The sequence below is a fragment of the Lepus europaeus genome, chromosome 23 (assembly GCF_033115175.1).
Source record: "Lepus europaeus isolate LE1 chromosome 23, mLepTim1.pri, whole genome shotgun sequence".
In the NCBI taxonomy this organism is placed as follows: Eukaryota; Metazoa; Chordata; class Mammalia; order Lagomorpha; family Leporidae; genus Lepus; species Lepus europaeus.
Window position 1 is genome coordinate 12,843,435 of NC_084849.1, and position 26,596 is coordinate 12,870,030.

General features: G+C 55.9%; 1 protein-coding gene across 8 annotated transcripts in view; it reads left to right on the top strand.

Moving 5' to 3' along the window:
* Nucleotides 1–26,344, top strand: part of RNFT2 (ring finger protein, transmembrane 2) — a 69,293-nt gene extending 42,949 nt beyond the window's left edge. For 2 of the 8 annotated variants that reach the window (XM_062182006.1, XM_062182007.1), the window contains exons 8-11: nt 11,073–11,222; nt 13,638–13,703; nt 13,829–13,930; nt 20,831–22,392. In XM_062182006.1, the coding sequence (XP_062037990.1) occupies nt 11,073–11,222; nt 13,638–13,703; nt 13,829–13,930; nt 20,831–20,965 (453 nt within the window). In that variant the 3' untranslated portion in view covers nt 20,966–22,392. Of the gene's footprint in view, nt 1–11,072; nt 11,223–13,637; nt 13,704–13,828; nt 13,931–19,833; nt 23,360–25,958 lie in introns of those variants that run through there. The other 6 variants (XR_009864874.1, XR_009864873.1, XM_062182009.1 and 3 more) reach the window with 6 other exon arrangements.
* The last annotated feature ends 252 nt before the right edge of the window (nt 26,345–26,596 follow it).

Consider the following 26,596-nt stretch of genomic DNA (forward strand, 5'->3'; position numbering starts at 1 on the left):
GGCCAATGAAACCAGGAGCCCGACTGCCGCTGCTGACGGGCAGAGTTCTCTACCCAGCCTGGCGGTTCCTGCGGGGCCTCGACCTGGCCCCAGGGATTCCCGTCAGCCGCCCCTGGGGCCGCAGCACCAGAGGCTGATCCCAGCCCCAGCCGCTGGCACGCTCTCTGGCCTCCGCCTCATCTGGCCCTGGAAGCCAGAAGAGCAGACTTTGCAGGAGGTTGGGGGCAGGAGGGAGAAAGAGACACCCCCTTTTGTGGACTCTGGTCTTTAGCAATGAGTGTCCAGTCACCAGGAGGCAGATGTGGCCATGGGTCAGAGCAGCCAAGCCGACGCCAGACAGATCCAGACCCCACCTCTCAGGCCTTAAGCAAAATGATGAACCTCTCTGAAACTGAGGGTCAGTTTTCCTCATCCACAAACTGGGGGGAATCGTTTGTCCTGTCCCTGGGAATGTTACCATCAACTGAGAAACTAGCAAGAAAATCTTCAGCTAATGGCTTTTTTAAAATAACATATGTAAGGATTAAAAAATAACCAATACCGCCAGCACCGTGGCTCACTTGGCTAATCCTCTGCCTGTGGCACCGGCACACCGGGTTCTAGTCCTGGTTGCTCCTCTTCCAGTCCAGCTCTCTGCTGTGGCCCGGGAGTGCAGTGGAGGATGGCCCAAGTGCTTGGGCCCTGCACCCACATGGGAGACCAGGAGAAGCACTTGGCTCCTGCCTTCGGATCACGCGCGCGGTGTACCGGCCGCAGCAGCCATTGAGGGGTGAACCAATGGAAAAAGGAAGACCTTTCTCTCTCTCTCTCTCACTGTCCACTCTGCCTGTCAAAGAAAGAAAGGGAGGGAGGGAGGAAAAAATAACAATACCTATGTACCCAACTATTTTTTAAAAGTTTTTTTTTTGGGGGGGGGGAGGCGGTGGGAGGTAGAATTAGAGGCTTGACGGTGCTGCAGTAAACTTGGAATATAGAGGCTCTGAGCAAGCACCAGAGCAAAGGACATGTACCAAGGGGCCTGCACTGCCTAGAAGCCTGCGTGTGACGGTCAGCACTGCCCACTGGCCTCAGCCACCAACGCTTTGCATTCACTCCAAAAAAAAAAAAAAAACTATACGTTTTAAGTATGTACTGTATGCTAGGCACTGGGTGTTGTAAAGATGACAGTGAATGAAACACGCCAACCCAGACAGACAGGGTCCCTGCCTCCCTGGGGGGATCACCGTTAACCACACACACAAAACTCAAACTGCCATAAGCCTAGGAAGTAAAACTAGAGAGAGGCCACGGAGGGTTCCTTTGGTAAACAGGAAGGCTTTCGCGTGGACATGACACTGAGCTGAAACCGCTGCTCCCTCGCCACGTGGCTTTGGTTCAAGGAAGCTCCATCCTCACCTCTGCAAAGTGGGCGGGAAGTAACGCCCTGCCCCCCTGCCCCACGCGCCCTCAGGGACAGGCGCTGGCCAGTGCCAGGGCGCGGTGAGCTCTCCCCTTCCAGCCGCTTTGACTGCGTGCCGCTGGGTGTGCGGCCGGGGGGGCGGGGGGCGCTGGCCGGCGTCTTTTTCAGGGTACCAGTGTCTGCTGTAGGGTCAAGGGCACCTGGTACAAACCCCCGCTCCACAGCCAGTCACTCGCCCCTGCGGACCCGCCGTGTGATCCCCCTCCGGTGGAGCAGGGACCCGAAACACCAAGTGCCCGGTGTCTCGTGGGCGCCTGGCCAGCCTGGCCGCGGCCGCTGCAGAGGCCTGGGGTGCAGGCGAGGAGAAGGAAGGGAGTCGGAGTGCCGGGCCTCCGCCCTGGGGGCGCCGCGGCTCCCTCGTCCGTGAGACAGGGCCGAGAGCTGCGTCGCCCTCGCACGGCCCGCCAGGCAGGTCGTGTCCACGCACTCGGGGCTCACGGAGCGCGCAGCCACGGCGGTCACCCTCTGCCGGCCTTAGGGGCGACCTGTTAGCGAACAAGGGCGGGAGTGGGCGGACCCAGAGGCGTAGAAGAGCTGCAAAGGTGGCTTTGGCCCTCCCTGCGGGGAGGCCTGAGCGCCGGGGCCGGGGCCGGGGCTCGCTGTCCGGAGGCGCCGGGAGCCCGCGGCGCGGGGCTGTGACCTCATCGGCCGGCGCCGTCCCGCGGGGCCATGAGATCATGAGATGCCGGCGCTCGCCTAGGAGTCGATTTGTTGGGAGCGTGGGGACAGCCGGCCGCCGGCTGAGGTGATCTCATCCCGGCCCGGGGGAGGAGGAGGAGGAGGAGGAGGAGGAGGAGGAAGAGGTAGACGGCCCACCCCGCCCGCGCCGCCGGCCGGTGACGTCACCGCGGCGCCCGTTGCCAGGCAACGCGCGCCCCCTGGACGTCGTCCCCGCCGCGGGCGCGCCCTCCGCCGACAGCGCGCTCGTCCGTCCGGGCTTGCTCCTCCCTCTCCTGTTTTACCTTGAGTTGAGGCGCGACCGTGTATGACAAGGGGCCTAGGTGTGAGGATTCCACTCGGGCGGTTTCCACACGCTGTAGCCGTCCAGAGCCGCGCAGGGCGGAGGCCGGGAGCCAGTGTTCCACACGCGGACTTCGGGAAGCGGGCCGCTCAGCGCAGGGCGCGCGCCCGGTGGTCGCTTGGGCGCTGGGGGTGCGCGCTGGGTGCTGGGCTGCCGCACCGCTCTGCTCTCTGTGTGCGGGAGACACACACTTTAGCCTCCTGTGTGTGTCTCGCGCTCTCTGCACATCTCAGTCCAGGGCCTGGTAGCCGCGTGTGCCCACGACGTCGCCAGCGCAGACGTTCCGGGGCAAAGACACCCGATCCTCTGTCATCGCCCCTCTCCAGGCCCCCCTCATCCCTCGCCCCCCCCCCCTACGCCCCGCTCTTTCTCTGCTGTTCCTCAGAGTGCCGCAAAGCAGCCGCTGGGAAGTCAGGACGGGTTTGAATCCTGGCTCTCCCGCGTGCTCCGTGGCTCTGAGCCAGGTTCCCCCCCTGTCACCCGGGGCTGATAAGAACCAGTCGTTCCCTGGGGGCTGTCAGCTTGGGGGCAGCACGCAGGAAGTGAGAGCTCAACAGAAACTCCCAGCTCACCAGCCCTGGCCATGCCCCTCCCTCTCTGCAGGTTTCGTCTCTTGCCCATCTTGTAATCCTCTCCCTTGTTTGGCCTTCTGCTTTGGTCTTCCTTCCCCTGCCTCTGGGTTCGAGCTTTCACACCTGACCAGTGGGATTGGTCGTAGCCACCCACACGTTCCCCTCCCTCTCCGCCCCCTTGCCCTTCCTTCTAGCTCCTTCTGGCCTGGAACCCCATCTTCCCTCCTGCCTGAAGGCCCGCTCTCCTCCCCGGCTGCTCCCTCCTCCCCTGCATCCCCCCTCCACTGCCTTTCCACCCACAGCTGCCACGTCCACACTGCTGTCCGCCACTGCTCCTGGCCACACCTGTGCTTAGCCCTCACACCCCCATCCCTTTCCCAGCCTTTTCTACACAAGGAAGACCCCACTGGCCCCTGTGCTCTACAGCTCAGCCCCTCAGAGGTCTCAGCTTTGGGGCTGTTTTGTTCTGAAGGGTTCTGTCACCTCTGTCCCCATAGCCTTGTGATCATAAAAGCCGTGCAGGCCACCTTCCCAGGAAAGCAAGCCTTTGTTGTCAGTCCCTGGCGGACCCATCCTGCCCATGTCGGAGCAGGAAGCGTGGTCCATTCCCCTGTGCAGTGGGGAACTGAGCTGCAGTCCAGGGGTCCTTTGCTCTTGAACACGCAGGAGCCTCTCTGGTCCAAAAGGCTGCCAGCATTTCCTGCTTGTCTTCCCCACGTTGAAGGAGGGCGTTGACATACAGGAGCTCTCTATGCCCTGTCTGGCACCATCCCCACCCCCTCCATGCTTCCAATCACAGGCAGGGTACCCAGCCCATACCATGGCCATGTGACCAAGCCCGACCAGAGAACCTGATGGCCCCAGATGCCCTTCCAGCTCAGTCTCAAAGCGGCCACTTGACTCCAAGACTTGCTGGTCCCTGTGGTAAATGAGCCCAGGGAGGATTGTGGGTGCTTCTGTGGCTTGGGGCTAACAGTGGCCATCTCTCCTACCGGATGCAGGTGGAGCCAGCCCTCTCTAGCCAGCCCTGTTACCTGGAGCAGGTTACCTGATCTCTTGGTGCCTCTGATTTTCCCCATCTGTAGAAATGGGAATGTTGCTAGCACCTGCTCGTGGTTCTGGGCGCAGAGGGGGCCTGGCACTCAGAGCTGAGTCATCACCACGGTCCCCACCGTGATTCCCACCTGCAGAGGGTCTGTGCTTGGCAGGAGAGCATGGGCTTACACATCGAGAGGGGAGGGGACAACCTGAATTGAGAGATGGAGAAGCCACAGAAATAGACACTTTAAAAAAAAATTTACTTACTTATTTGAAAAGAGTTAGATAGAGGGAGAGACAGAGAGATCTTCCACCTCCTGGTACACTTCCCAGATGGCCACAAAAGCCAGAAACGAGGAGCTTCTTCTGCGTCTCCCCCATGAATGGCAGGGGCCCAAACACTTGGTCTATCTTTTGCTGCTTTCTCAGGCCATTAGCAAGGAACTGGATCAGAAGTGGAGAGGCCCAGACTCAAACCAGCGCCCATTTGAGATGCCAGCATCCCAAGCAGCAGCTTTACCTGGGCCACAGCGCCGGCCCGAAATAGAAATCCTTGACTACATCACTTGATCTGCACATCCTGGTTACACTCGAACCCAGAGCCCTGCCTCCCCATCATGTGACCTAACGTGTTTGCTTCTTTGTGTCAAGCTAGTTCAAGTCAGCTTTCCATCACTTACAACCAGAAGTGACACCGGGAACAGTTTTAACAGTGGCTGGAGGCTCAAGAGTGTCACCGCTGGGTCCACAGCTCCATCACACAGAACACTGAGGCCCAGAGGCAGATAGCAGGTGGCCCTCACTGGGTAAGCCTCTGCTTGCAATGCCGGCATCCTGTATGGGAGCCCCAGTTCAACTTCTGGCTGCTCTGCTTCTGATCCAGCTGCCTGCTAATGCACCTGGGAAGCGGCAAATGAGGCTCAAGTGCTCAGGCCCTGCTCTTCACATGGGGGACCAGGATAGAATTCCTGGCTCCCAGCGTCAGCCTGACCCAGCCCTGGCTATTGGAACCATTTGGGGAGTGAACCAGCAGACGGAAGATCTCTCTCTCTCTCTCCCTCTCTCTCTCTCTCCCTCCCTCCCTCCCTCCCTTTCAAATAACTAAATCTTAAAAATAGATTAATTATAGATAAGAGGCTATAAGGAAAGACCAGATGAAGAGGCCACATGGAGAAATGGCTCCGAGTAGTTATCCTCTTAAAAAGAGATTATGTAAAAATGAAAAAGAGAAATATTTGGCGGGAATGCATCCGTACTGAACATGTGCAGGGCTTTCCCTGCTCATTATTCCCTAAGCAATTCAGCGGGACTGCTGTCTACATTGTATTGGGTGTTAGAAATCATCGAGGGAGACCAGCACTGTGGCACAGCAGGCTAAAGCCCGGGCCTGCAGCACCAGCATTCCACATGGGCACCGGTTCAAGTCCCAGCTGCTCCACTTCTGATCCAGCTGTCTGCTAAGGCACCTGGGAGAGCAGTGGAGGAGGACCCAAGTGCTTGGGCCCCTGCACCCACCTGGGAGACCCAGAAGAAGCTCCTGGCTTAGGATCAGCTCAGCCCTGGCTTTTGCAGCCATTTGGGTAACGAACCAGAGGATAGACCTCTTTCTGTCTCTACCTCTCTCTGTGTAACTCTGTCTTTTAAATAAATGAAATAAACGTTTAAAACGAAGTTATCAAGAGAGGCTCTGATGTATAACACAGGGACGTGGGTGGGTTCTGTGCAAACACCAGGTCATTTTATATCAGGGACTTGCATGTGCACAGGTTTTGGCATCTGGGGGGGTTCTGGAACCAGTCTCTGTGGGCACTAAGGGATGGCTGGACCTTGGGTATTGGGGCTTCAGTGTATGAATTGGGATGGGAGGAGGCATTCAGTCCACAACGCCAGCTACGAGTTGTTTTTTTTTTTTTAACCTTTTTTTTTTTTTTTAATTTATTTGACAGAGTTAGTGAGAGAGACAGAGAGAAAGGTCTTTCTTCCGTTGGTTCACCCCCCAAATGGCCACTACGGCCGGAACTACGCCGATCTGAAGCCAGGAGCCAGGTGCTTCCTCCTGGTCTCCCATGCGGGTACAGGGGCCCCAGCATTGGGCCATCCTCCACTGCCTTCCCGGGCCACAGCAGAGAGCTGGACTGGAAGAGGAGCAACCAGGACTAGAACCCGGCACCCATATGGTGCAGGCAGAGGATTAACCAAGTGAGCCATGGTGCCGGCCCCGCTACGTGGTCTTAAATGAGTACTCTAGTGCGATTTTTTTTTTCTGGCTTAAGACTACAATCATTTTATCATCTCTCTATTCTGAGGCCCAGGGAGTTGAGTCAGGGCCGTGGGGCCAGCTCATCCCTCTCCCACGTGGCCACGTCCAGCTGAGGCTGGACCACCCAAAATGCTGTCGTGGCTGCCAGGTGTCTGCCTCAGCTGGAGTGGCTCGCGTGGTTCCGGTATCTGGGCTCTGAGTTCTCACAGTGGGCTGAATCCCCCCGCTTCTCCTCCTCCTTGCCATCTCGGAGCCATTTCTCCACGTGGCCTCTTCCCCTGGCCTCTCCTTGTAGCCTGGGTTTCTCCTAACCAGCAAGAAGAAGGTAGCATGGCTGCTGGATCTCTAGGCCTGGGTTTGGGGCCCCAGATGTCTCTTCTGCCTGCATCCCAATGTCCCTTGGTTCTTTGAACCTCCTGTTTCTCCTCTCTAAACTACAGTGTAAACAGCATAGTGCTCATATCCCTTGCTATGTGTCCCTCACCCATTTGAGCAGCTAGCGAGTGTCTGATTATGTCTCGCCCACCCTTCTTCCCCACAATTCCTCGAGTCGTCTGTCCCGTCTGTGTTCACACAGATTCTTTGTTCGTTTCTTGTGCTGCTCAGCACCCACTCTCCCTCACCTGCCACCCCTTGTGGGACTAGCTCTCTGCTGCTTTCTGGTTCCCCACTTCACTCTTCCCACCCCGTCCTGGCAGAGAGGAATAGACTCTGTCCCATCACCAGAGTCCACGCGGGGAGCCAGCGGTGGCCCAGCACCGCCTGTGACAGTGGCTCCCGTCCCCCGCGTGCCTGCTACTTGGACGGTTCTCCTGGCTCGCCCACACCTCAGAGAAGCCCACATTCCGTTTGGTGGTCGTCAGAAGCCTGGAATTCCAAAACGACTCAGGGAGCGAGGATGTCCCTGGGAAATGCCCCGTTCTCCCCCGGGGGTTTGGTGTCCCCCTCAGAGCGCCCCTGCCCCCGCAGCTAACTGCTGCCTCGCACTGCCCTGTGTCTTCCGGGACGTGCGTGCTTGCTCGGGAGCAGTTCTGTCTGCAGTGTTCCACAGCGAGGGGTCGGGAAGCTGATGTGAGGAAGAGGGCGGACTCTCTAGCTTCACAGGCGCAGCGAGCACCCGCTGTGCTGGACGCTGGGGAACACCCACAGCCAGTGTTCCTCCTTCACCTCGGGCCGGCGGGGAACACGCCTTCCTCCCTCGACCTGCTCACCCACAGAAGCATGGCTGCTCAGGCTTGACCTTGCACTCGCATCCTCTGGGGACCTTGTGGAGCTCGAGTTCTCGGGTGAGGCCCGAGTCCCTGAATTCCTGCTTGCTAGCACTCGGCCATCACTGATGCTTTTGTGCATGGGCCGCACTTTGGGTCTCAAGGCTTTAAAGGTGGCTCAGATGAACCCTTCTCTTAGAAGACTCTCCTGCTCAGACCCCGTCTGAAACCTGCCCATGCTTACCTCTAGCGGAGTTCTGCCTCACTGTGCGGCAGTATCTGCTTAGTGATGGTCTTCCTCATTGGAGAGTGAGTTTCCCAAGAACAGGTGTGAAATTTGCACTGTCTGCTACAGAGAAAGTGTCTAGAAATGGGAGGGAGGGAGGGAGGGAAGGAGAGAGAGAGAGAGATGGGCGGTGGATGGATGGACGTTTCACTCCTGCTGTCTGGGAGTATCCTGAACCCAGGGAGGAGTGACAAGAGCAGGTTAAAGGTGTAGGCTGGGAGAGACCGGGCTGTTGGTCCAGGATGAGATGGAACACAGAGAATTGAACGATCCGAGTGGGAGCAATTCGGGAGACGGAGGAAAGCGTGGGGCAGTGAGGTTGAATGAATCAGGAAGGCAAAGTCTGTCGAAGAGTCGGGGCCTCCTGCGAAGACTGGGCAAGGGGGTGGGGCAGGGAGCTGTAGCCCTTGTCGCCCACTGAGCTGCCGTCCTCTGGCCACGGACAACAAGCGTGGCAGCATTTCTGGTCTCCGGTCACCCCCACCTGTCACGGGTTCTGGAGGGAAAGCAGGAATGGTCCTCCAGAGGATGTTTCTGGGGGCCAGGGACTGGTGGGCGTCAGGTGGGGAGGGGCAAGTCCTTTGGATATGGCCAGTCACACGGTGAAAGTGAGCGGGTGACTGGTACCCTTCCCTAGTCCTTGGCCGTGTGGACACACCTGCTTTGAGAGGTATCCTCCCAGTGGCCGTCGGGATAGAATGTAAAGGGTGACTGCCCAGTACCCACAAGACACACACTGGGCACTTTTTTTTTTTTTTTTTTTTTTTTGACAAGCAGAGTGGATAGTGAGAGAGACAGAGAGAAAGGTCTTCCTTTCTGCCGTTGGTTCACCCTCCAATGGCCGCTGTGGCCAGCGCTTCGTGCTGATCCAAAGCCAGGAACCAGGTGCTTCTCCTGGTCTCCCATGCGGGTGCAGGGCCCAAGCACTTGGGCCATCCTCCACTGCCTTCCTGGGCCATAGCAGAGAGCTGGCCTGGAAGAGGGGCAACCAGGATAGAGTCCAGTGCCCCAACCGGGACTAGAACCCGGTGTGCTGGCGCCGCAAGGCGGAGGATTAGCCTGTTAAGCCATGGCGCCAGCCACACTGGGCACTTTGTAACTAATGTAATACCTGATGTGCAAAAACCAACGAAGAAGAATATAAAGATGCTGTGTGTTGTTGCAGGTCTTTCCCCTCACCGTTTCCCCGGGTAGAAGTCCTCCAAGTTCCCTGAATCTCCACCTGAGAACTTGGGTCCAGCCCTGGACTAGGAAACAGATGTTAGCGGGGTACCTGGGAACATCTGAGTGAGGTCTGTGGTTTAGTTAACGATACCAGTATCGATGTCCTGGCTTTGTTCATTGGCACTGTCAGTTATACTACTGTCAACCTTAGGGGGAGCTACATGAGAGCTCTAAGTCTAAGATTATTTCGAAATCTAAAGTTAAAAAAGAAGCCATCCTTGTGAAGCGCATCTTTTATTAAGATTTACTTATTTTGTTGGAAAGGCAGAGTGACAGAGACAGACAGGCATCGTCCATCTGTTGGTTCACCTGCCAAATGGTCACAATGGCTGGGGCTGGGCCAAGGTAAAGCCAGGAGCCTGGAGCCTCATCCAGGTGGGTGGCAGGAGCCCAAGCACTTGCGCCATCTTCTGCTGCCTTCCCAAACACATTCACAGGGAGCTGGATTATAAATGAAGCAGCCAGGACTTGAACCAGCACCCATAGGGGATGCCAGTGATGTGAGTGGCAGCTTAATCCACAATGCTGGCCCCTGTGTATTTGCTATAATCAAGGTTAAAGTATCATTTAATATGATACACAGATTTGGTGGCATGTATTTCAATGCGTTTAAGCAAATGTTCCTATATAGCCAGTATCCTGATTAAGATATAAAATCTTTCTATCAGAGTCCAAAGTTCCCTAATGCCCCCTTGCAGGAAGTCTGCCCTGCCTCTCAGTGTAAACAGCCACTGATCTGATGTTTAAAATAAGTTTATGCATTCATCCTTTCACTCATCGAGGAAGGGAGAGAGGGAGGGAGAAAGGGAGGGAGGGAGGGAGGGAGAGAGAGAGAATCTCCAATCTGCTGATTCGCTCCCCCAGTGCCCACGATCACCAGACCTGGGCTAGGCTGAAGCCAGGAGCCAGAAACTCACTCCAGGTTGCTGATCTGATTTCTCTCTCCCCAGGTTAGGGGCCCCTGTTCCAGGACTCCCTACGAACCAGAATTAGACGATGTGCGCCCCTTTGTCCCTGTCTGCTGAGGTTGCACGTGGTGTCTGTGAGAGTCCCCCACTTTGCTGTGAAGCAGGCTTCTGCTGACTTTTGTTCTTGAGTAGATCCTGTGGTATAAATGTGCTACAGTGTGCTCATGTGTATTCTCCCACTGATGCACATTCAGGTTTTCAGTTTGGCATTTTATGATCCAAGCTGCTGAGGACCCTGGTGTGCAGGAGGACATCCACCCCCATTTCTTCTGGGTAAACACGGTCTCACCACGCAAATCGATGTGACTTGGTCACAGCAGAGCAGCTCCATTTTGCAGCATAGGCCACAGGAAGCTCAGGGGACTTGTGCCAGGGCAAAGGAGAAAGGACAGTTGACCCTGTCCCCACGCGTAACATTGAGTGCTTTTCCTCTTCCTCTCCATTGTTCCTGAAAGACGCCCCCAAGGCTGGAAGTCGGGGTTCCCATTCTGTAGACAAGGAAACTAAGGCTCATGAACCTACAGCAGATGAGGCAGTGGGCGGACCCAAGTCCATGGTCTCTCCCCAGGGAAAATCCGTCGTGTTCTTGGAGATGGCAGGCCATGGGGCTGGGAGGGTCGCCCAACTCCCTGCTCTCAGCCTTGGCCTCGTGGTCTGGCCTTACCTGCATCTGCCTGTCCTGCCCAGGCCCCTTAGGGCTGTCACCTGAGATGCCTGAGTCAGCTCTCTAGGGAGGAGGGACAGGGACTAGATGTCCACACGGGACTCTGAGTCTTCCAGGCTGCAGAGAGAACCCAGGAGTGACCCACGCTCCCACCCTCTGCCACAGGCTTCACTTCGCCCTCCCTGACCTGGGCCCCGTGATCTGGGCTGGCGAGTAGTGGTCTAAGGATGCAAGCAGGGCACCTCCCTGGCCCCATCGCAGCCCCGTCAGAGCTGCCTCATGTGCTCCCTGGAGCCGATGAATGAGTGGTCTGTGTGAGGCTACTCGGCACGGTCCTCCCAGACGATGACGGGGCCGTCCGTGTGCTTGCAGGGGAAGTTCTACCTGGTCATCGAGGAGCTGAGCCAGCTCTTCCGCTCCCTGGTCCCCATCCAGCTGTGGTACAAGTACATCATGGGGGACGACACCTCCAACAGCTACTTCCTGGGAGGGGTCTTGATCGTCCTCTACAGTCTCTGCAAGGTGAGGTGGCCGTGGGAGGGCGGCTCGTGCACTCACCAGGCCTGCCGAGGGCCTTCTGGGAGCCTGGAATCCCCATGCTAGTGCTTTTGTAATTGATGCAAAATTGACGGAACACACAACTAACCACTAATCATGCGAAGTGTAGATTGCAGTGGCTTTTAGTGTCGTGCAGCCAACACCTCTGCCTAGGGTATGTTCATCTCCCCGGAAGGAGGCCCTGGGCCCTGTAAGCAGCCACTCCTCACTCCCCCCCACTTCTCTTCCCCAGCTCATGGCAGCCACCTAGCCACTCTGTCTCTGGATTAACCTACTCTGAATGCTTTTATGAAAACAGTCTTACAATGTCTGTTGGTGTCGCCTTCTTTCATTTAGCATAACATCTTCACGGTTCATCCACTTTGTAGCTTATTTAAATTTTTTTGTGTATTTATTTAAGAGGCAGAGAGAGAGAGGCAGAGTACTCCCATCCACTGGTTCACTTCCCAAATGCCCACAACCACTAAGGCTGGGCTGGGGCTGAAGCTGGAAGCTGGGAACTCAGTCTGGGTTCCACATGTGTGGCAGGGACCCAAGTACTTGAGCCATCACCTGCTGCCTCTCAGAGTCTGCTTTAACAGGGAGCTGCAGTTAGGAGCCATAGCCAGGAGTTGAACCAGGGTACTGTGATATAGGACATGGGCATTTTTTTAAAACATTTATCTATTTATTTTAAAGGTGGAGTTTCAGAGAGGGAGAGGCAGAGAGAAAGAAGTCTTCCATCCGCTGGTTTACTCCCCAAATGGCTGCAATAGCCTGGGCTGGGCTAGACTGAAGCCAGGAGCTTCATCCAGGTCTCCCTTGTAGGTGCAGGGGCCCAAGGACTTGGGCCATCTGCTGCTGCTTTCCCAGGTGTGTTAGCAGGGAACTGGATCAGAAGTGGAGCAACTGGAACTTGAACTGGTACCTGTATGGGATACCAACACTGCAGACAGTGGCTTAATCCACTACAGCACAATGCTGGCCCCAGACACGGGCATCTTAACACCCGCTGCATCAGTACTTACGATGGCTCTAGCCCCCTTGTCTTTTGCCTGTGAAGCTCACTGTTGTACTGTCCTTTGACATTGTCATTTTCACAGCAGCCGTTCGACAAGCGCTGTCATTACTTCCGTTTAATAGGCAGGGAAACTGAGGCTTGGAGAGGAAAAGTTACTTGCCCAAGCCCACTCAGCTAGAGACGACAGAACACAGCATCAGACCCAGGCAGGCTGCCTTCAGAGCTGGAGGTGTCCACCACCCTGCCCAGTGCTTTGCTTTCATCATTAGTTCAGATCCTGGGGGTTTTTCCCCCAAAAATAACAGCGTCTACCAGGCAGACATTTGACTTGCTGCTGAAGGCACCCCCATCTCATATTGGAGTCCCTGAGTTCAGGACCCACCTCTGGCTCCGACTCCAGCTTCCTGCTCACGCAGACCCTGGGAGACAGCGGAGACGGCTCAAGTCACTGGGCTGCTGCCACCCACATAGCAGACTTGGACTGAGTTCCCAGCTGCTGGCTTTGGACTCAGCCTGTTATTGTGGCATTTGTGGACTGAACCAGTAGATTGGACACCCCCCCCCCAAAAAAAATAGAAATTTTAAAACTACATCCTCCTTGGGGCTGGAGCTGTGGCATTGTGGGTAAAGCTGCCGCCTGCAGTGCCGGCATTCCATATGGGTGCCATTTCAAGTCCAGGCTGCTCCACTTCCAATCCAGCTCACTGCTGTGGCCTGGGATAGCAGTAGAGGATGGCCCAAGTCCTTGGGTCCCCACACCCATGTGGGAGACCCGGAGGAAGCTCCTGGCTCCTGGCTTCGGATCAGGGCAGGGCAGCCAATTGGAGAGTGAACCAGCAGATGGAAGACCTTTCTCTCTCTCTCTCTCTCTCTCTCTCTCTCTCTCTGCCTCTCCTCTCTCTGTGTAACTCTTACATTCTCCTCTTTCTTTATTCCTGGCTGGAGTTACTCCTAGGGGAAGGGGTGTATTCTGTGTTCCTTTCCCCAGCAGGTGCAGCCATGCAGTGTTGGTCACTGGGGCTTAGCCTGCTTGCTGATTCTGATTAACTGGCAGTGGCTGACTGGAGTGCTAGATGGGTCTGGCTGGGCTCAGTGGAATACTTCTGTGATCAATTAGCAATGCCTGCCCTGGCCTCAGGGGTGGAGAAAGGCAGTGCGTGTGCCATTTCTTGGCTGTCCTGGCCTAGGGGAGACTGTTGCTATCAGACAGCAAAACAAAGGCTAAGCAAAACGAACGGGAATGAAGAAATAAAACAGGAGAAAACATCCAGAAAGGTTCTGAGTCAAGGACACAGCGGCAGGAGGGGGAGGTCTCTCGGGGGGTGGGGGGCTCTGAAGCACCCTGCTGCCCGTCAGCAGTTGTCCTGCTCTCCTTGCAGTCGTTCGACATCTGTGGCCGCGTGGGTGGCGTGAGGAAAGCCCTGAAGCTTCTCTGCACCTCCCAGGTGAGTGGGCTTTGGGGGCCACCGCTGAGGCCCCGGGGCCAGGGACTGCGGGTCTCGTGGTGCTTCGCAGGGCCTCGCGCCCACGTGGCCCAGAGCTGTGTTTGCCTCTCCCTTGCCTCGAGCAGAATTACGGGGTGCGAGCCACGGGGCAGCAGTGCACAGAAGCCGGTGACATCTGTGCCATCTGCCAGGCCGAGTTCCGAGACCCTCTGATTCTCCTGTGCCAGGTGAGTGGGGCTGGGCGGGGCCATCGGGCTGAGGCCAGGGACAGCAGGGCTACGCCCTGGGGAAGAGCGAAGTCTGTGCTGAGACCACACCTCAGGGTTCTGCTGTGGGTTTGGGCGGGGATCTGAGCAGGATTGGAGTCAGCCAGACCTGGGTTCAGATCTCAGCTCTGCCTCTTACTAGCTGGGTGGCTTTACTTAGCCTGTCTGAGCCCCAGTTTCTTTGGTCAGAGACAGCAATGCCAAACTCAGGGTGGTGTCCCAGCAAAGTGTGACTCCCAGAGGCATTCCCAACGCTGAGTGGGTCACTCCATCCCTCTGAGCCTTGGTTTTCCTCCCGTGTGAAATGGGCATAATAATAGCAATGCTACTTCCTAGAGCTGTTACGACCATGAAACGAGGTTATCTGTGGAGAAAGCCGTGTTTGCATTAATCAGCTGCAGAAGCTGCAGTATTACAACGATTGTGATCAGCACTCGTGTTCGTTATTAGTCGCAGGATAGGAAGTGCCGCTCAGCCCCTCTGAACTCCCTCTGCCCCTCCCTGCTCCGCCCCGACACCAGGCGCTGGCTGCCAGTTCAGCAAATGTGTGTTGGGCGAAAGCATCCTGTCAATCACCAGGGAGGCGGGGCCCGGGGCCCAGGGACCTTGCCCCTGCTCGGGGAGGAAGCAGACACATAAATAACTGAGACAAGGCAGGCGGTGCTCAGCGCTGTGGGAGAGACAGGCAGGCAGCTTCCCCGGGGACGGGGGCAGAGGACGATGGCTCCCAGGTCAGGGAGGGTTTTCTGGAAGAGGCCTGGAAGCCCAGAAGGAATCGGAAGGCAGGTGGCCCCCTCTCCAGCTTCCAGGAGGCAGGGGTCCTGTTCTGGCATCAGTAAAAATTATTTTAATGCTGTTGGAGATTTTAGAGGGCAATCATTTTATTTATTTGAGAGGCAGAGAGAGGGACAGACAGACAGTTCCCATTTTCTGGTTCACTTCTCAAACACCCACGATGGCCAGGGCTGTGCCAGGCTGAAGCCAGGAGCCAGGAGTGAAATCCAGGTTTCGCACGTGGGTGGCAGGGACCCAAGTACTTGAGCCGTCACCTGCTGCCTCCCAGTGTGTGCATTCGCGGGAGGCTGGAATGCAGAGCCGAGCTGGGACTGGAGCTCGGGCACTTCGCTCTAGGACGCAGGTGCCTTCACCACCACCAGGCCGAATGCCCACCCCTAATTCTGCCTCCTTTCAAGTCGATAATGTACTTGGATGAATTGAAACTCAAGAAGGAAACTCAGGAAACACAATGAATAAATGCAGGATGGGACCAGAGCTGGATTCTGGGAGGGAGAAGAGGATGTAGTAGGAAAGCCGTTTCCTGAGACCCAAGGCAGGCCTGCAGTCTGATGGCAGGAGCGCATCGGGTGGGTCAGTTTCCCAGCGTGGATGCAGGTGCCGTGGCGGTGCAAGATGACATTCTGGGAGACACCCGGGTGCGGTGTGTGGAGAGTTCCTGTTCCCTCTTTGCAGCTTTCCTGCAAGGCTAAAATAAATCCAAAGTACAACGTTTATTGTAAAAATGTTCCGAAAGATGGCAAAGGAGAAGAGAGACAGGCCTCCTACAGTGCCCCAACCCCCAGGTTACTCACACAGGCAACCACCATGACCAGCGTCCTTTGTACTTCTCAAGAGCTGCTTTTACAGAATTTATACACACACACACACACACATATGTATTGACAGGCAGAGTTAGACAGTGAGAGAGAGAGAGAGAGAGAGACAGAGAGAAAGGTCTTCCTTTCATTGGTTCACAGTGTGCTGTGCTGATCCGAAGCCAGAAGCCAGGTGCTTCCTCCTGGTCTCCCATGGGGTGCAGGGCCCAAGCACTTGGGCCATCCTCCACTACACTCCCAGGCCACAGCAGAGAGCTGGACTGGAAGAGGAGCAACCAGGACAGAACCCGATACCCCAACCGGGACTAGAACCTGGGGTACCGGCGCCGCAGGTGGAGAATTAGCCAAGTGAGCCGCGGCACCGGCCCAGAATTTACATATATTTATATATTCATATATGTATATGTGTATACACACACACACAATCTTTTTTTAAACAACATAAGTTGTTGCATATTGTTCACAAGCTGCTTGCTACACCTTGCCTTTTTAACTTGAAACTCTGTTTTCAGGATTGCTCCCTTTCTAGTTCAAAGCCGCATAACACAGGATTTCATGAATAGACCACCATTCGTTTCATCATTCTCCTATTGATAGGCAATTAGTAGCTTCTAATCTTTTGTTATTGCAAATATGGCTGTCATAAGTGATCTGCAATGGGCAGATCCGTGGCACCTGCCTGGGCCCATTGTGCTAACTAAATGAGTTAATTCAAGGGTAGCCATTTGGACGACCCCTGGCACATGGTCAGAGTTGGATAAATACTAGCCCTTATGGGCACACATTCCATTTCACACATTTGCAGGCTCTCGGTAGCATAAATCCCCGGCGGTAGAACTACCAGGTCAGAGGGTGCACGGTTTTGACAGCTATTGCTAAATTCCCCTGGGTAAAGAATGCACCCGCTTACACCCCCAGCTCGGAGCGGGACGTGGCCTCCTGCTCCTTCCCTCACCAGCGCTCTGCGTTATCCAGCTTCTTTAGAGCTTTGCCAATCTGACAGGTGACAAATGCCGTCTCAGTGCGGTTGCGATTTGCATTTCCCTAATTATGAGCGTGGTTGAGCATCTTTTCCCATGCTTCCGAGCCATCTGTATTTCCTTCCCAGGAGCAGGGATTGTTTGAACATGACGTCAAGGTACAAGTCTTTCTTCTTCGCTGGCAATCTCTCTGAGCCTCAGTCTGGAGGCCTCTTCCCCATTTGTCCCCTGGTCCCACTGTGCCTGCCCACCGCTGGGTTAGGGGTCCTTGGGAGGGCTCTGACGAGACACCATTGTCCCAGGTCAGTGGTGGTTGAAGACCGCAAACATCAGCCGGCTGAGCCTGCACCCCAGCGCTGGGCCTGCAAGGGCACCGATGACTTGCGCAGCTGAAAGGGCCTTGTTGATGCCTGACCCGGCTGAATGAATGAACCAGTGAATGCATGAATGGCTCGGCCAACTCTGCCTCCCCGACTAATCGTGCTCCCAGCTATAGATCCCCATGCTTGTCCTTCGTGACACTTTCTACAGTTCTTAGCGAGATGGTTGTACGAGGTTTGTTTCCCCTCTGCCAGGCTGTGAGGAACTTGAGACTGGAGATCAGGCCTGTGTTGTTTAGCAACAGAACCACAGAGCTGGCTCTATAAACTGGATGGATGGGTGGAGGGAGGGAGGGAGGGAGGAAGGGAGGGAGATGGGGAGGGTGGGTGGGATGGTGATCATGTTGAGGAGTAGGTGGGTATGTGTAGAGGTAGGTAAATTGAGGTATAAGGGGTGGGTGACCATGTGGATGGACAACTAGATGGACATCTAGGTGGGTGCATAGATGGGTAGATGGATAGATGCGTGGATGGACTGATGGGTCAATGAATGGATGAAGTAGGTGGGTGGATGAATGAGAGGGAAGGGGAGGGAGGGGAGGGGAACAGAGGAGAAGGAAGCTAATGAGCAGACCAATGAATGAGTGGGCAAATGAAGAACTCGCTTGGTTAAAACAACATCCTGTCTCCCCCTCAAAGAGTCACCCAGTTAAGAGGGTGTGTCACTCCCATCCCCCCACCCACCCCAAGCTAGGGAGACTGTAGCTGGAAGCTGGCCAGGCGGACAGCGAGTGTTTGCCCAGGCACTCTCCCAGTCTGTCACCCACACATGTGGACGCGCGGCCCCAACAGGCTACAGGCGACCAAGCAAGGGCACTTTGAACGCAGTGAGAGGAGCTTGGTGTGGCAGAGGGTTCCTTTGCCAGAGAAGAGTGGGCAGGTGAGAAGACGAGCTGCCCCGCACTCTTGGTGGCGGTGAGAGCCGAGCTCTGTGTGCTGCGGGATAGGAAGGAGAGGGTGGGAGAGCAGCAGCTCCGATCTGTCCCCTTCCTCCCACGAGGCCTTACCTGTTCACAGCGACCAGACGCCTCGCAGGGAAACGCCAGTCCTATGGCGCAGATGAGGGACCTCGGGCTCCCAAAGGCAAAGTCTCACTGCTCCTCGAAGCAGAACCGGGATCCCAGCCCAGAGCCTCGGCTGCCATCGGCCAGGCCATTTCCACGGGGCCGGCCTCTTGCTTTGAGATGTCCCAGAGTCGCTTCTCGGCCTTTTGGCTAAGATCAAGTGTGAGATGTCCCAGAAGCTGCCTTAAGGACGAGAACACTGTTCCCAGGAGCTCCTGGCAGTGTGCTGTGCCCTGTGGAGCTGAGTCTGTGCACCGCGCCTCCCTCCTCAGAATGCATGGCTGAGCTGGGGTAGACGCTCCGAACACCTGCTTCCTGCTCCTCCCCCCAACCCGCACTCCCTGAGCATCAACAGGGTCTCCAGCACCAGCTTTAGAGTCCCGATGATGCCCCTCCATGTCATCTGTCATCCAGGAGTGAAAATGCCGGCCCTGGGCAGCTTGCGGGTTTGTTTAAATACAGTCCTGTAAGACGTTGTGTGTAGACGTGTATGGGTTTTGAGCATCAAAGCCTGTTACACCAGTATCCAGTGCCAGTGTTTAAGTGGACGTGGCTGGCCTGGTGTGTGGGGAAGAGATCCATAGTTAGGTTGGGGCAGGGGCTGTGTGTCTCCCATGTCATGCTTTTGCTCATGTCATTGTTCATAAACAAGTGCTTCAAAACCCCTCCCCACACTCTCCACATGCAAACACTAACAGTCTAGGGTAATGGGCAAGAGTGTCTGCTGCGGAGTTCTTATGTCAGCAATGGTGCAACACCCACTGGCTTCGAGGGAAAGACAGTTACTATCTCAGTTTCTGTGGGTCGAGGATCCAGGCCCAGCTTAACTGTGTGCCCCCTCCCGGGCTGTAGTCAAGGTGTCGGCCACTCCCATGGTCATCTCCTGGCTGCATCGGGTGGCTCTTGGCAGGATTCAGGTCTTCCCAGGTTAGGTTGATTTTTTTTTTTTTTTTGGTAAAGATGTATTTATTTATTTATTTATTTTAATTTTTTGACAGGCAGAGTGGACAGTGAGAGAGAGAGACAGAGAGAAAGGTCTTCCTTTGCCGTTGGTTCACCCTCCAATGGCCGCTGTGGCTGGCATACTGCGGCCGGCGCACCGCGCTGATCCGAAGGCAGGAGCCAGGTGCTTCTCCTGGTCTCCCATAGGGTGCAGGGCCCAAGCACTTGGGCCATCCTCCACTGCCTTCCCTGGCCACAGCAGAGAGCTGTGCTGGAAGAGGGGCAACTGGGACAGAATCCAGCGCCCCGACCGGGACTAGAACCTGGTGTGCCGGTGCCGCAAGAAGATGTATTTATTTTTAAGAGTGTATTTATCTGAAAGGCAGTTACAGAGAGAGAGAGAGAGAGCACGTCCCTCCTCTGGCTAACTCCCCAAATGGCTGCAGTGCTGGCCCTGTATTTTCTTTTTTTTTTATTTGAAAGGCAGAATTAGAGAAGGGGAGAGAGAGAGAGAGAGAGAGAGAGAGAGAGAGAGAGAGAGAGAGAGAGATCGTCCATCGTTGGTTCACTCCTCAAATGGCCGTAGTGGCCAGGGCTGGCTCAGGCCTGAAGCCAAGAGCCAGAAGTTTCATCTGGGTCTCCCACATGGTTGAGAAGGGCCCAAGCATTTGGGCCATCTTCCACTGCTTTCCCAGGCACATTAGCAGGGAGCTGGGTTGGAAGTGGTGCAGCCGAGACAAACCAGTGCCCATAAGCCGCATCGCAGGCAGCTGCTTAACCCACTGTGCCACAGCGCTGGCCCCCTGAGTGCTTTTTTTTGAAATAAATAAATAATTTGTTTGAGAAGCAGAGAGACAGAGCTCCCATCTTTGGTTCACTCCACAGACACCTGTAACAGCTGGAGCTGGGTCAGGCTGACGGAGCCAGGAACCTAATCCAGATCTCTCGTGGGACTGGCAGGAACAAAAAAGTATTTGAACTCTCAGCTGCTCCCTCCTAGGATGTGTGTTAGCAAAAAGCTAGAATCAGGAGTGGAACTAGGACTTGAACCCCGGCACTCCGATGTGGGATGTCGACATCTTCGCAGGCACCTTAAGCATCAGGCCCCTCTAAGTGCTTTTTAACATCTTCATCTCCCTCTGGGGGTTACTGTCCCCATTTTACAGATCAGCAGACTGAGGCACAGGGCGGTTAAGTCACTTCTCCATGTGGCATAGCCAGGGGATGCAAGAACCCGCTGGTCTTTCTAGTCTCTCTGCCTTTCTCTTGACCCCTGTCTTCTATTCTCAACCCAGCAGGCAAAGGGATCTTTTAAAACTGCAGGTCACACCAGTCCTCTGCTCAGAGCCCCTAGCATGGCTCCAAGCTCCTCTTCAGGATAGAAGCCAAAGTCCTCCCAAGAGCCCACCAGGCCCTGCAGTGCCACAGCTGCCTCTCTGAGCTCATCCCCTCCCATCCTCTCCCCCTCAATGCTCGGCCACACTCTCGCTGTTTCCCTAGCACGTCAGGGACCTGGGGCCTCGGAACCTTTGCACATGCCCTCCCCACTGCGAGAAGCGCTCTCCCCCCAAATATCGGGGCTCCCTCCTCACCCTCCGTCAAGATTTACCCAAATATCAGCAACCCTGTGAAGTTCCTTGAGGCCGCGTGGTTTAGCGTGCGGCCCCCCCCCGACGCACCCCACGCCCCTCCCCTGCCTCTCACACTAGTGCTCACCCCAGCATCTCGTACCACATGGAGATTCACGGTGCCAGTCTCTCCCGCCCGGGCGCAGGTGCCGCGAGGGCAGGGATGGGCTCTTCGGTCCGCGGCTGTGTCTCCAGCTCCCAGGACCCAGGACTCAGTAAAGAGCTCCTGGCCGTGCCGATTGCTGTCCCTGCAGCACGTGTTCTGTGAGGAGTGCCTGTGCCTGTGGCTGGATCGTGAGCGCACCTGCCCACTCTGCCGCTCAGTTGCCGTGGATACCCTGCGCTGCTGGAAGGACGGGGCCACCTCCGCACACTTCCAGGTGTATTAGGGCCGCCCCGGGAGAGGCAGGAGGGTCGGCGTCCCTAGGCCCAGCCCTGCACTGCTCCCGGCCGCCGGGGAGGTCTCCCAGGTAGGTCGTCCATCCTCCCTCTGAGCCAAGCACCTGGTGATGTGTGAAGGCCCCACCTGTTGGTGACTTTAACTTAGTACCTAGTACCTAGCACATGATGGTGCATACTGGGGTGGAGCCTGGAGGTCACCGCCTCCCCCCACCGTGTACCCGGGATAACCTGACGTAGTGAACACCTAGTGTGTGCCAGGCACACAGCAGGCCACACCCTGCGTGGATCGCCTCCCGTCACTCTCACAGCAGTCCAGTGACAGGGGTCTTGTTGGTTCCCTCATTTGACAGGTGAGAAACCTGGGGCACGGAGCTTGATGGGGTAACTTTCCCAGGGTCACAAGTTTGCAGTACAGGCCCGGTCTGGCTTCCAGCGTGCAGCCAGCCTTGTGGTTCAGATGCTGCAGGCGTGAGGCCTGGTGGGCGTGGTTTGCCAGCAGCACAGGAGGTGAGCCGAGGCCCTCCCTGGGTGAGAAGCAGCATCGCAGGTGCAGAGCGTATGAAATACAGACCGCATGGGGGACGCAGACTGTCAGCGTTAGTTCCTGAGTCTCCTGTGGCTGCGTCCATGGAAAGACCGGGCCCTTAGAATTGCTCTCTTCCTGGGCTGTGGAGGTGGGAGTGCCCACACCCACAGCGGCATCGAGAAAGGTCAGCCTGGCCCAGGCAAGGGGATCCTGGGCTTCCCCCTGGACTTCCCTACTCCTGCTCCTCCTCCTCCCATTCCTCCTCCTCCCTTTCCTCCTCCTTCCTCCTCCTCCTCCTCCTCTGTGCTGTCCCTTGCTGAAGTCCCCGGCCTGTCGGTGGCTCCTGTGGCCGCTGCCATCTCCCCAGCTCATCTTCAGAGTAGAAGGGACGAGCCTGTTGGGATTTCTCCCCAAACCAGGGTGGCAGCACAGAGCACAATCCCAATCTGTGTTTCTGTAATCCTTGTGATAAAAGCCCTGCCAGTGTCCACGGCAAAATTAGGTCTCTGCCAGCAAAACTCTCCCTGCTCGGCGTCTGAATGAGACGGCACAGGTGACCACACATGAGCTGCTGGAATCCTGCCCACCCTTCTCTCCCAACTCTATTCTCTCATTGTCAGCCTCAGCACCACGGCTGGTGCCAATGACAGCATTACAGGGAAAGCCATCCGCATAGCCAGTGAGCACACAAGCCCCAGGAGAAACTGGGGGAGGCTGAGTGCCCCCACCCAGTGGACTCGGGCCGTTGGTCCCTGAGTCCCGTTGGCCCCGCCACACCAGGACTCTCTCCTTAGCTCAACATCCTGGCTTTGCTGGTCCCCAGCTGGACATCGCTTCCAGGGCCGCGTGGCATCTTTCAAGCTCTGTTGCCATGGCAATGGCTGTGGAGGTACAATCCCGCTTACTGGAAAATCAAGTAGGAAAAGGAAGCAGAGGGAAAGAAGCTGGGGGGACGTGGCTGCTCTGCGTCTCCCCCCTGGAGGATGAGCTGATGGGAGGCGTCGGAAGATCTCCCTGCCCTCAAAGATGCCTTTGAAGAAGCACAAGAGACGGCAGCTGGAGGAGGCTTCCTGAAGTGCCAGCGTGTCGAAGGAGCAGCCTGAGTGGTCTGTCGAGGGCAGACCTGGAATCCTGAGCCCAAAAGCTGCACAGCTCTGGGAAGTCACTGTATCTCCCGGTAGCCATCCCTGGGGAGACACAGCTTAAGCAGATTATCTGCCGGAATCAAGGCAACACACGCTTTCTGTTACTGGTGAACAAGCTCACTGTGCCCATGCCCCAAAAAGAAAAAAACTAACATGCTGCACGTGATGAGACAGCCTCTGCCGCTGTGGAGTTGGCAGCCGGAGGGGACAGCCGGGAGCAGGTGAGATGGTTTAGTTTGGAACTTGATTTGTCTGCTCCCTCTGGGGTGTCCTATTTGGAGGGTCTCTCCTGGGTGGGTTTCACTTTGCCTGGCTTGGGGTGGGGGCATGGCTAATGCAGTTCTCCAAGCAGCAGGCCTGGCAGAAGAGCCCAGAGACTCCACTGGAAAAAATTAGTATGCCCTCCTCCCGCTGTGGGCTTGCAACACATTTGTTATAAACAGGGTTACTCCAGCATCGGGGCCCCAGGATCCTGCTCTTAACTTTTATAACCCACTGACTCGAGTTCCACGCAGTCCTCAGAAATGGCCCCGTTCACACGGAAGATCCTGAGAAGAGTAAATGTGGGGGGAAGGGAAGGCGAGCTCTGGGCCGGGCGGGAGAGGAGGAGGGGCCGAGCCTGCGGGGAGTCCCGGGAACTGGCAGCACTTTCACTGTGGGACAGACAGCGCCTGTCTCGCTGCTCGTGACTCACTGTCAATAAAGATCGTGTTGGCACAATTGTGTTCATGGTCTTGATTTTCTTTTTCCCCACTTCTAAGGCAAGCAAACCGATGGAGAGCAAATGAGAAGCGCTTGGTGGAGCAGGTGGATTGTCTTACGTTGGGTTTTCCCTACAGAAGATTCTGTCAAGGTGCATGAGACTTACTAAGGAAATGCTCCCAGGAGATACCTGGGAGGGAGTGAATGAACCAGAAGAGGGGGAGGGGAAAGCCAGGCTAGGAGGAGGCTGCTGGGTCACGTGGGCAGCTCCAGAGTGCGGATTGTGTCTCGGAGATCGTCCCCGCCGACCGGGTTTGTTTTGTTTTTATTTAGCTGAAAGAGAGGTCTGTTCCATCTACTGACTCAGAGGGAGTTAATGATTGATTGATTTCCCATCTGTGATTCTGTCCCTAAAGGCCTGTGACAGCTAGAGCCGGGCCAGGCTGAAACCAGAAACTCCAACCAGTTCTCCCTCGTGGGTAGCAGGGACAAGAACTTGGACCCTTACCTGCTGCCTCCCAGGTGCACGTTGTCCAGAAGCTGGATTGGGAGTGGAGACAGGACTCCAGCCCAGGCACTCTGATATGGATGCAGGCATCCTAAGCAGTGCCTTAACCGCTGTACCAAATCCTGCTTTGCCCTGCCCATGGTTTTTGTACTCACAAAAACACATCAGCGATTGGCTCTGAGTTGATGGGGAACCTCCCAGGCACGCTGGGGTGTCTCCTGAGTGCCCCCACCATGTCCAAGGGCACAGGGAAAGCTCTGAAGTTCTCAGGTCAAGTGGAGCACACACCACTGCAGGATGGGAACACAAAACTGGTAGAAGATGAGAAGGGGCCCCACTAAGGCACCTCTGTTGCCTGCTCAGGGGCTAACTGCTGGCTGTTAGGAGCCAGAATGTTTAGGTTGATTCAAGAAGAGTGTGCCCGGTTGCCAGAGTAGGGTGGATGTATAAGTGTATATTGATGGCATTAGGTGACACTTTGTGCCTCTCAGGACAACATGGTGACACCAGTCATGGAAACATCAGGCAGAATTTTTTGGTTGCCATTGTTGGAAAACCAGATCATAAATGGGGCCAGCATTGTAGTACCGTGGGTGAAGCCACTGGCTACCAAAGCTGGCATGCTTTATCGGAGAGCTGGCTTGAGCCCCAGCTGCTCTGCTTCTGTGATCCAGATCCCTGCGGATGTACATGGAAAGGCAGAGGATGGCCCGAGTGCTCGGGTCCCTGCCACCCACAGGGGGCACTCTGATGGAGTTCCTGGCTCCTGGCTTTGGCCTGGCCCAGCCCCAACTGTTGGAACCATTTGGGGAGTGACCCTCTGGATGGAAGCTCTCTCTGGAACTCTGCCTTTCAAATAAATAAATAAATGTAAAAAAGAAAACCAACTCAAATATGGCTTGAGTAACAGGACTTGGTTCCTGTGACACTGTGGGTTTCAGGTACAGCTGGAGCCAGGGCTCCAGTGACTAGAGAGGCTCCTGCCTTTCCGCTCCTCAACTCAGCTTCCCTCAAAGCCTGGTTTTCAGGCATGTGGATCTCCTGTGGGTGGTCGGACGACCCCGGCAGCTCTGTGGTTGTCGCCCAGCAGCTTAACCACCCCAGCAAAAGGAAGCTTCTGTGTCCCCAGAGCTCCAGCAAGTGCTGAAGCTGACTGGTATTGCCCTGTGTCCACACCAATGGCTCAGCCTGTGGGATGCGGGCCAGTGGCCAGCCTGGGTCAGATGTTGAGCCCTGCAGTGGGAACTGAGCCAAGTGAGAAGAAGGCAGACAGCCCCTCTGAGCCCTGTGGACTGACAGTGGGGAAGGCGTAGGTCTCATAGGAAAAAAAAAAACAACCTGCTGCCCACCCGCCGTCCCCAGGAAGTGAACTGGTCTCTTGGTGTATCTCTAGACAGTTAAATGCCGATGGAGTTACCCAGCCAGTGTGGCCTGTGAGCATGATTGGGGATATCACTCTGAAGCTCATTAGCTCATCCACATGATGCCATGCACAAATGATGGTTGTGCAGACTGATCTTGAATTGTCGGGCGAGTTCCCCAAACCTGTAGCCCAACCCAAGAGGCCTGTTTAAGGCAACCCTTCCTTTGAGGAGGTCTCAGGAGCTGGAGAAGGGAGGTGAGTGTGTGGCTGCTGCTCCAGGCGAGATGGAAGTGTGCAAGACCCACCGGCAGGAGTTCTCCCCGGCTTTGAGGCCCAACCTCCCAAAAGGAAATGAAAACGCAAAGGCCTTTGGCTAGAAGTGCACAACCAATTTCTTTTTAATAATAAAGTCATTACAAATATGTACAAAGCATCTCCAAGGTATGAAATCCCTCTTACAAAAGAGCACAATGAACCAACAACATCAGAACCCAGAACGGAATGTCCCCAAGCTTATTGCCTCTGTGGCTGGGCCAGAGGCCTCACCGAGGTTCCCCGTGCCCTCGAAGCCATCCCTGACGTGCACACCGGCTCCTTGGCGCTTGTAGTGCAAAAGACCTTGGAGAGAGGAACTTGGGGGTTCAGGTGGGAGGAGGGGGCAGGGAGGAGGTAAGAAAAGTTTCCCATGTCCTGGGAAATAAATCAGGCCATTTGCCAACTACGTGCTCCTTCGCAGGACCTTGCAGAAATCGGAAATGCGTCAAGACCCCCGCTAAACCACCCAGCCTGCCCTGAGAGTCCTTGAAGATGATGCTCTGTGCAGGGGAGCTCCCTGGGCTCTCCTGCGGGGCCACACGAACGTGCAATGCCATGCACCACCTCCCCACAGGATCTGGGAGAGTACAGCAGCCAGCTCCTGGGCCAGGGGTCACACAGACTGGAGTCCAGATCTTGGCTCAGCCACTTCCCTGTTTGTGAGGCCTTAGGCTAAGTTGCTAACCCCCTCTGAGCCTCCACTTCCGTGACTGTAAAAGGAGAATCGGGACAGTGCTCTCTGCTGGAGTGGGCGTGAGGACTCCTGAGGGGGAAGACGGTGAGCATTGGGCACCGAGCTCAGCAGCAGCGAGCACTTGCTGAAGGGTAGCGTGACTGCTGTGTAAAGCAGCAAGGACCAGTCAGTCTATGCTGGGGGTGAGTCAGGATCTCAGGCCTTTTCATCACCGTCAGCTGACAGTGTGGCTCTTCATAAACACTATGTAACAGCCTGCCAGCGAGGCGTGGGGTCACAAAGGTGACCTGGGAAATCTGTTCAAGCTTGTGAACCAGACCAGAAAGGGACATTTCACATGGTCTGGTTCCAAACAGGGCTGTCCC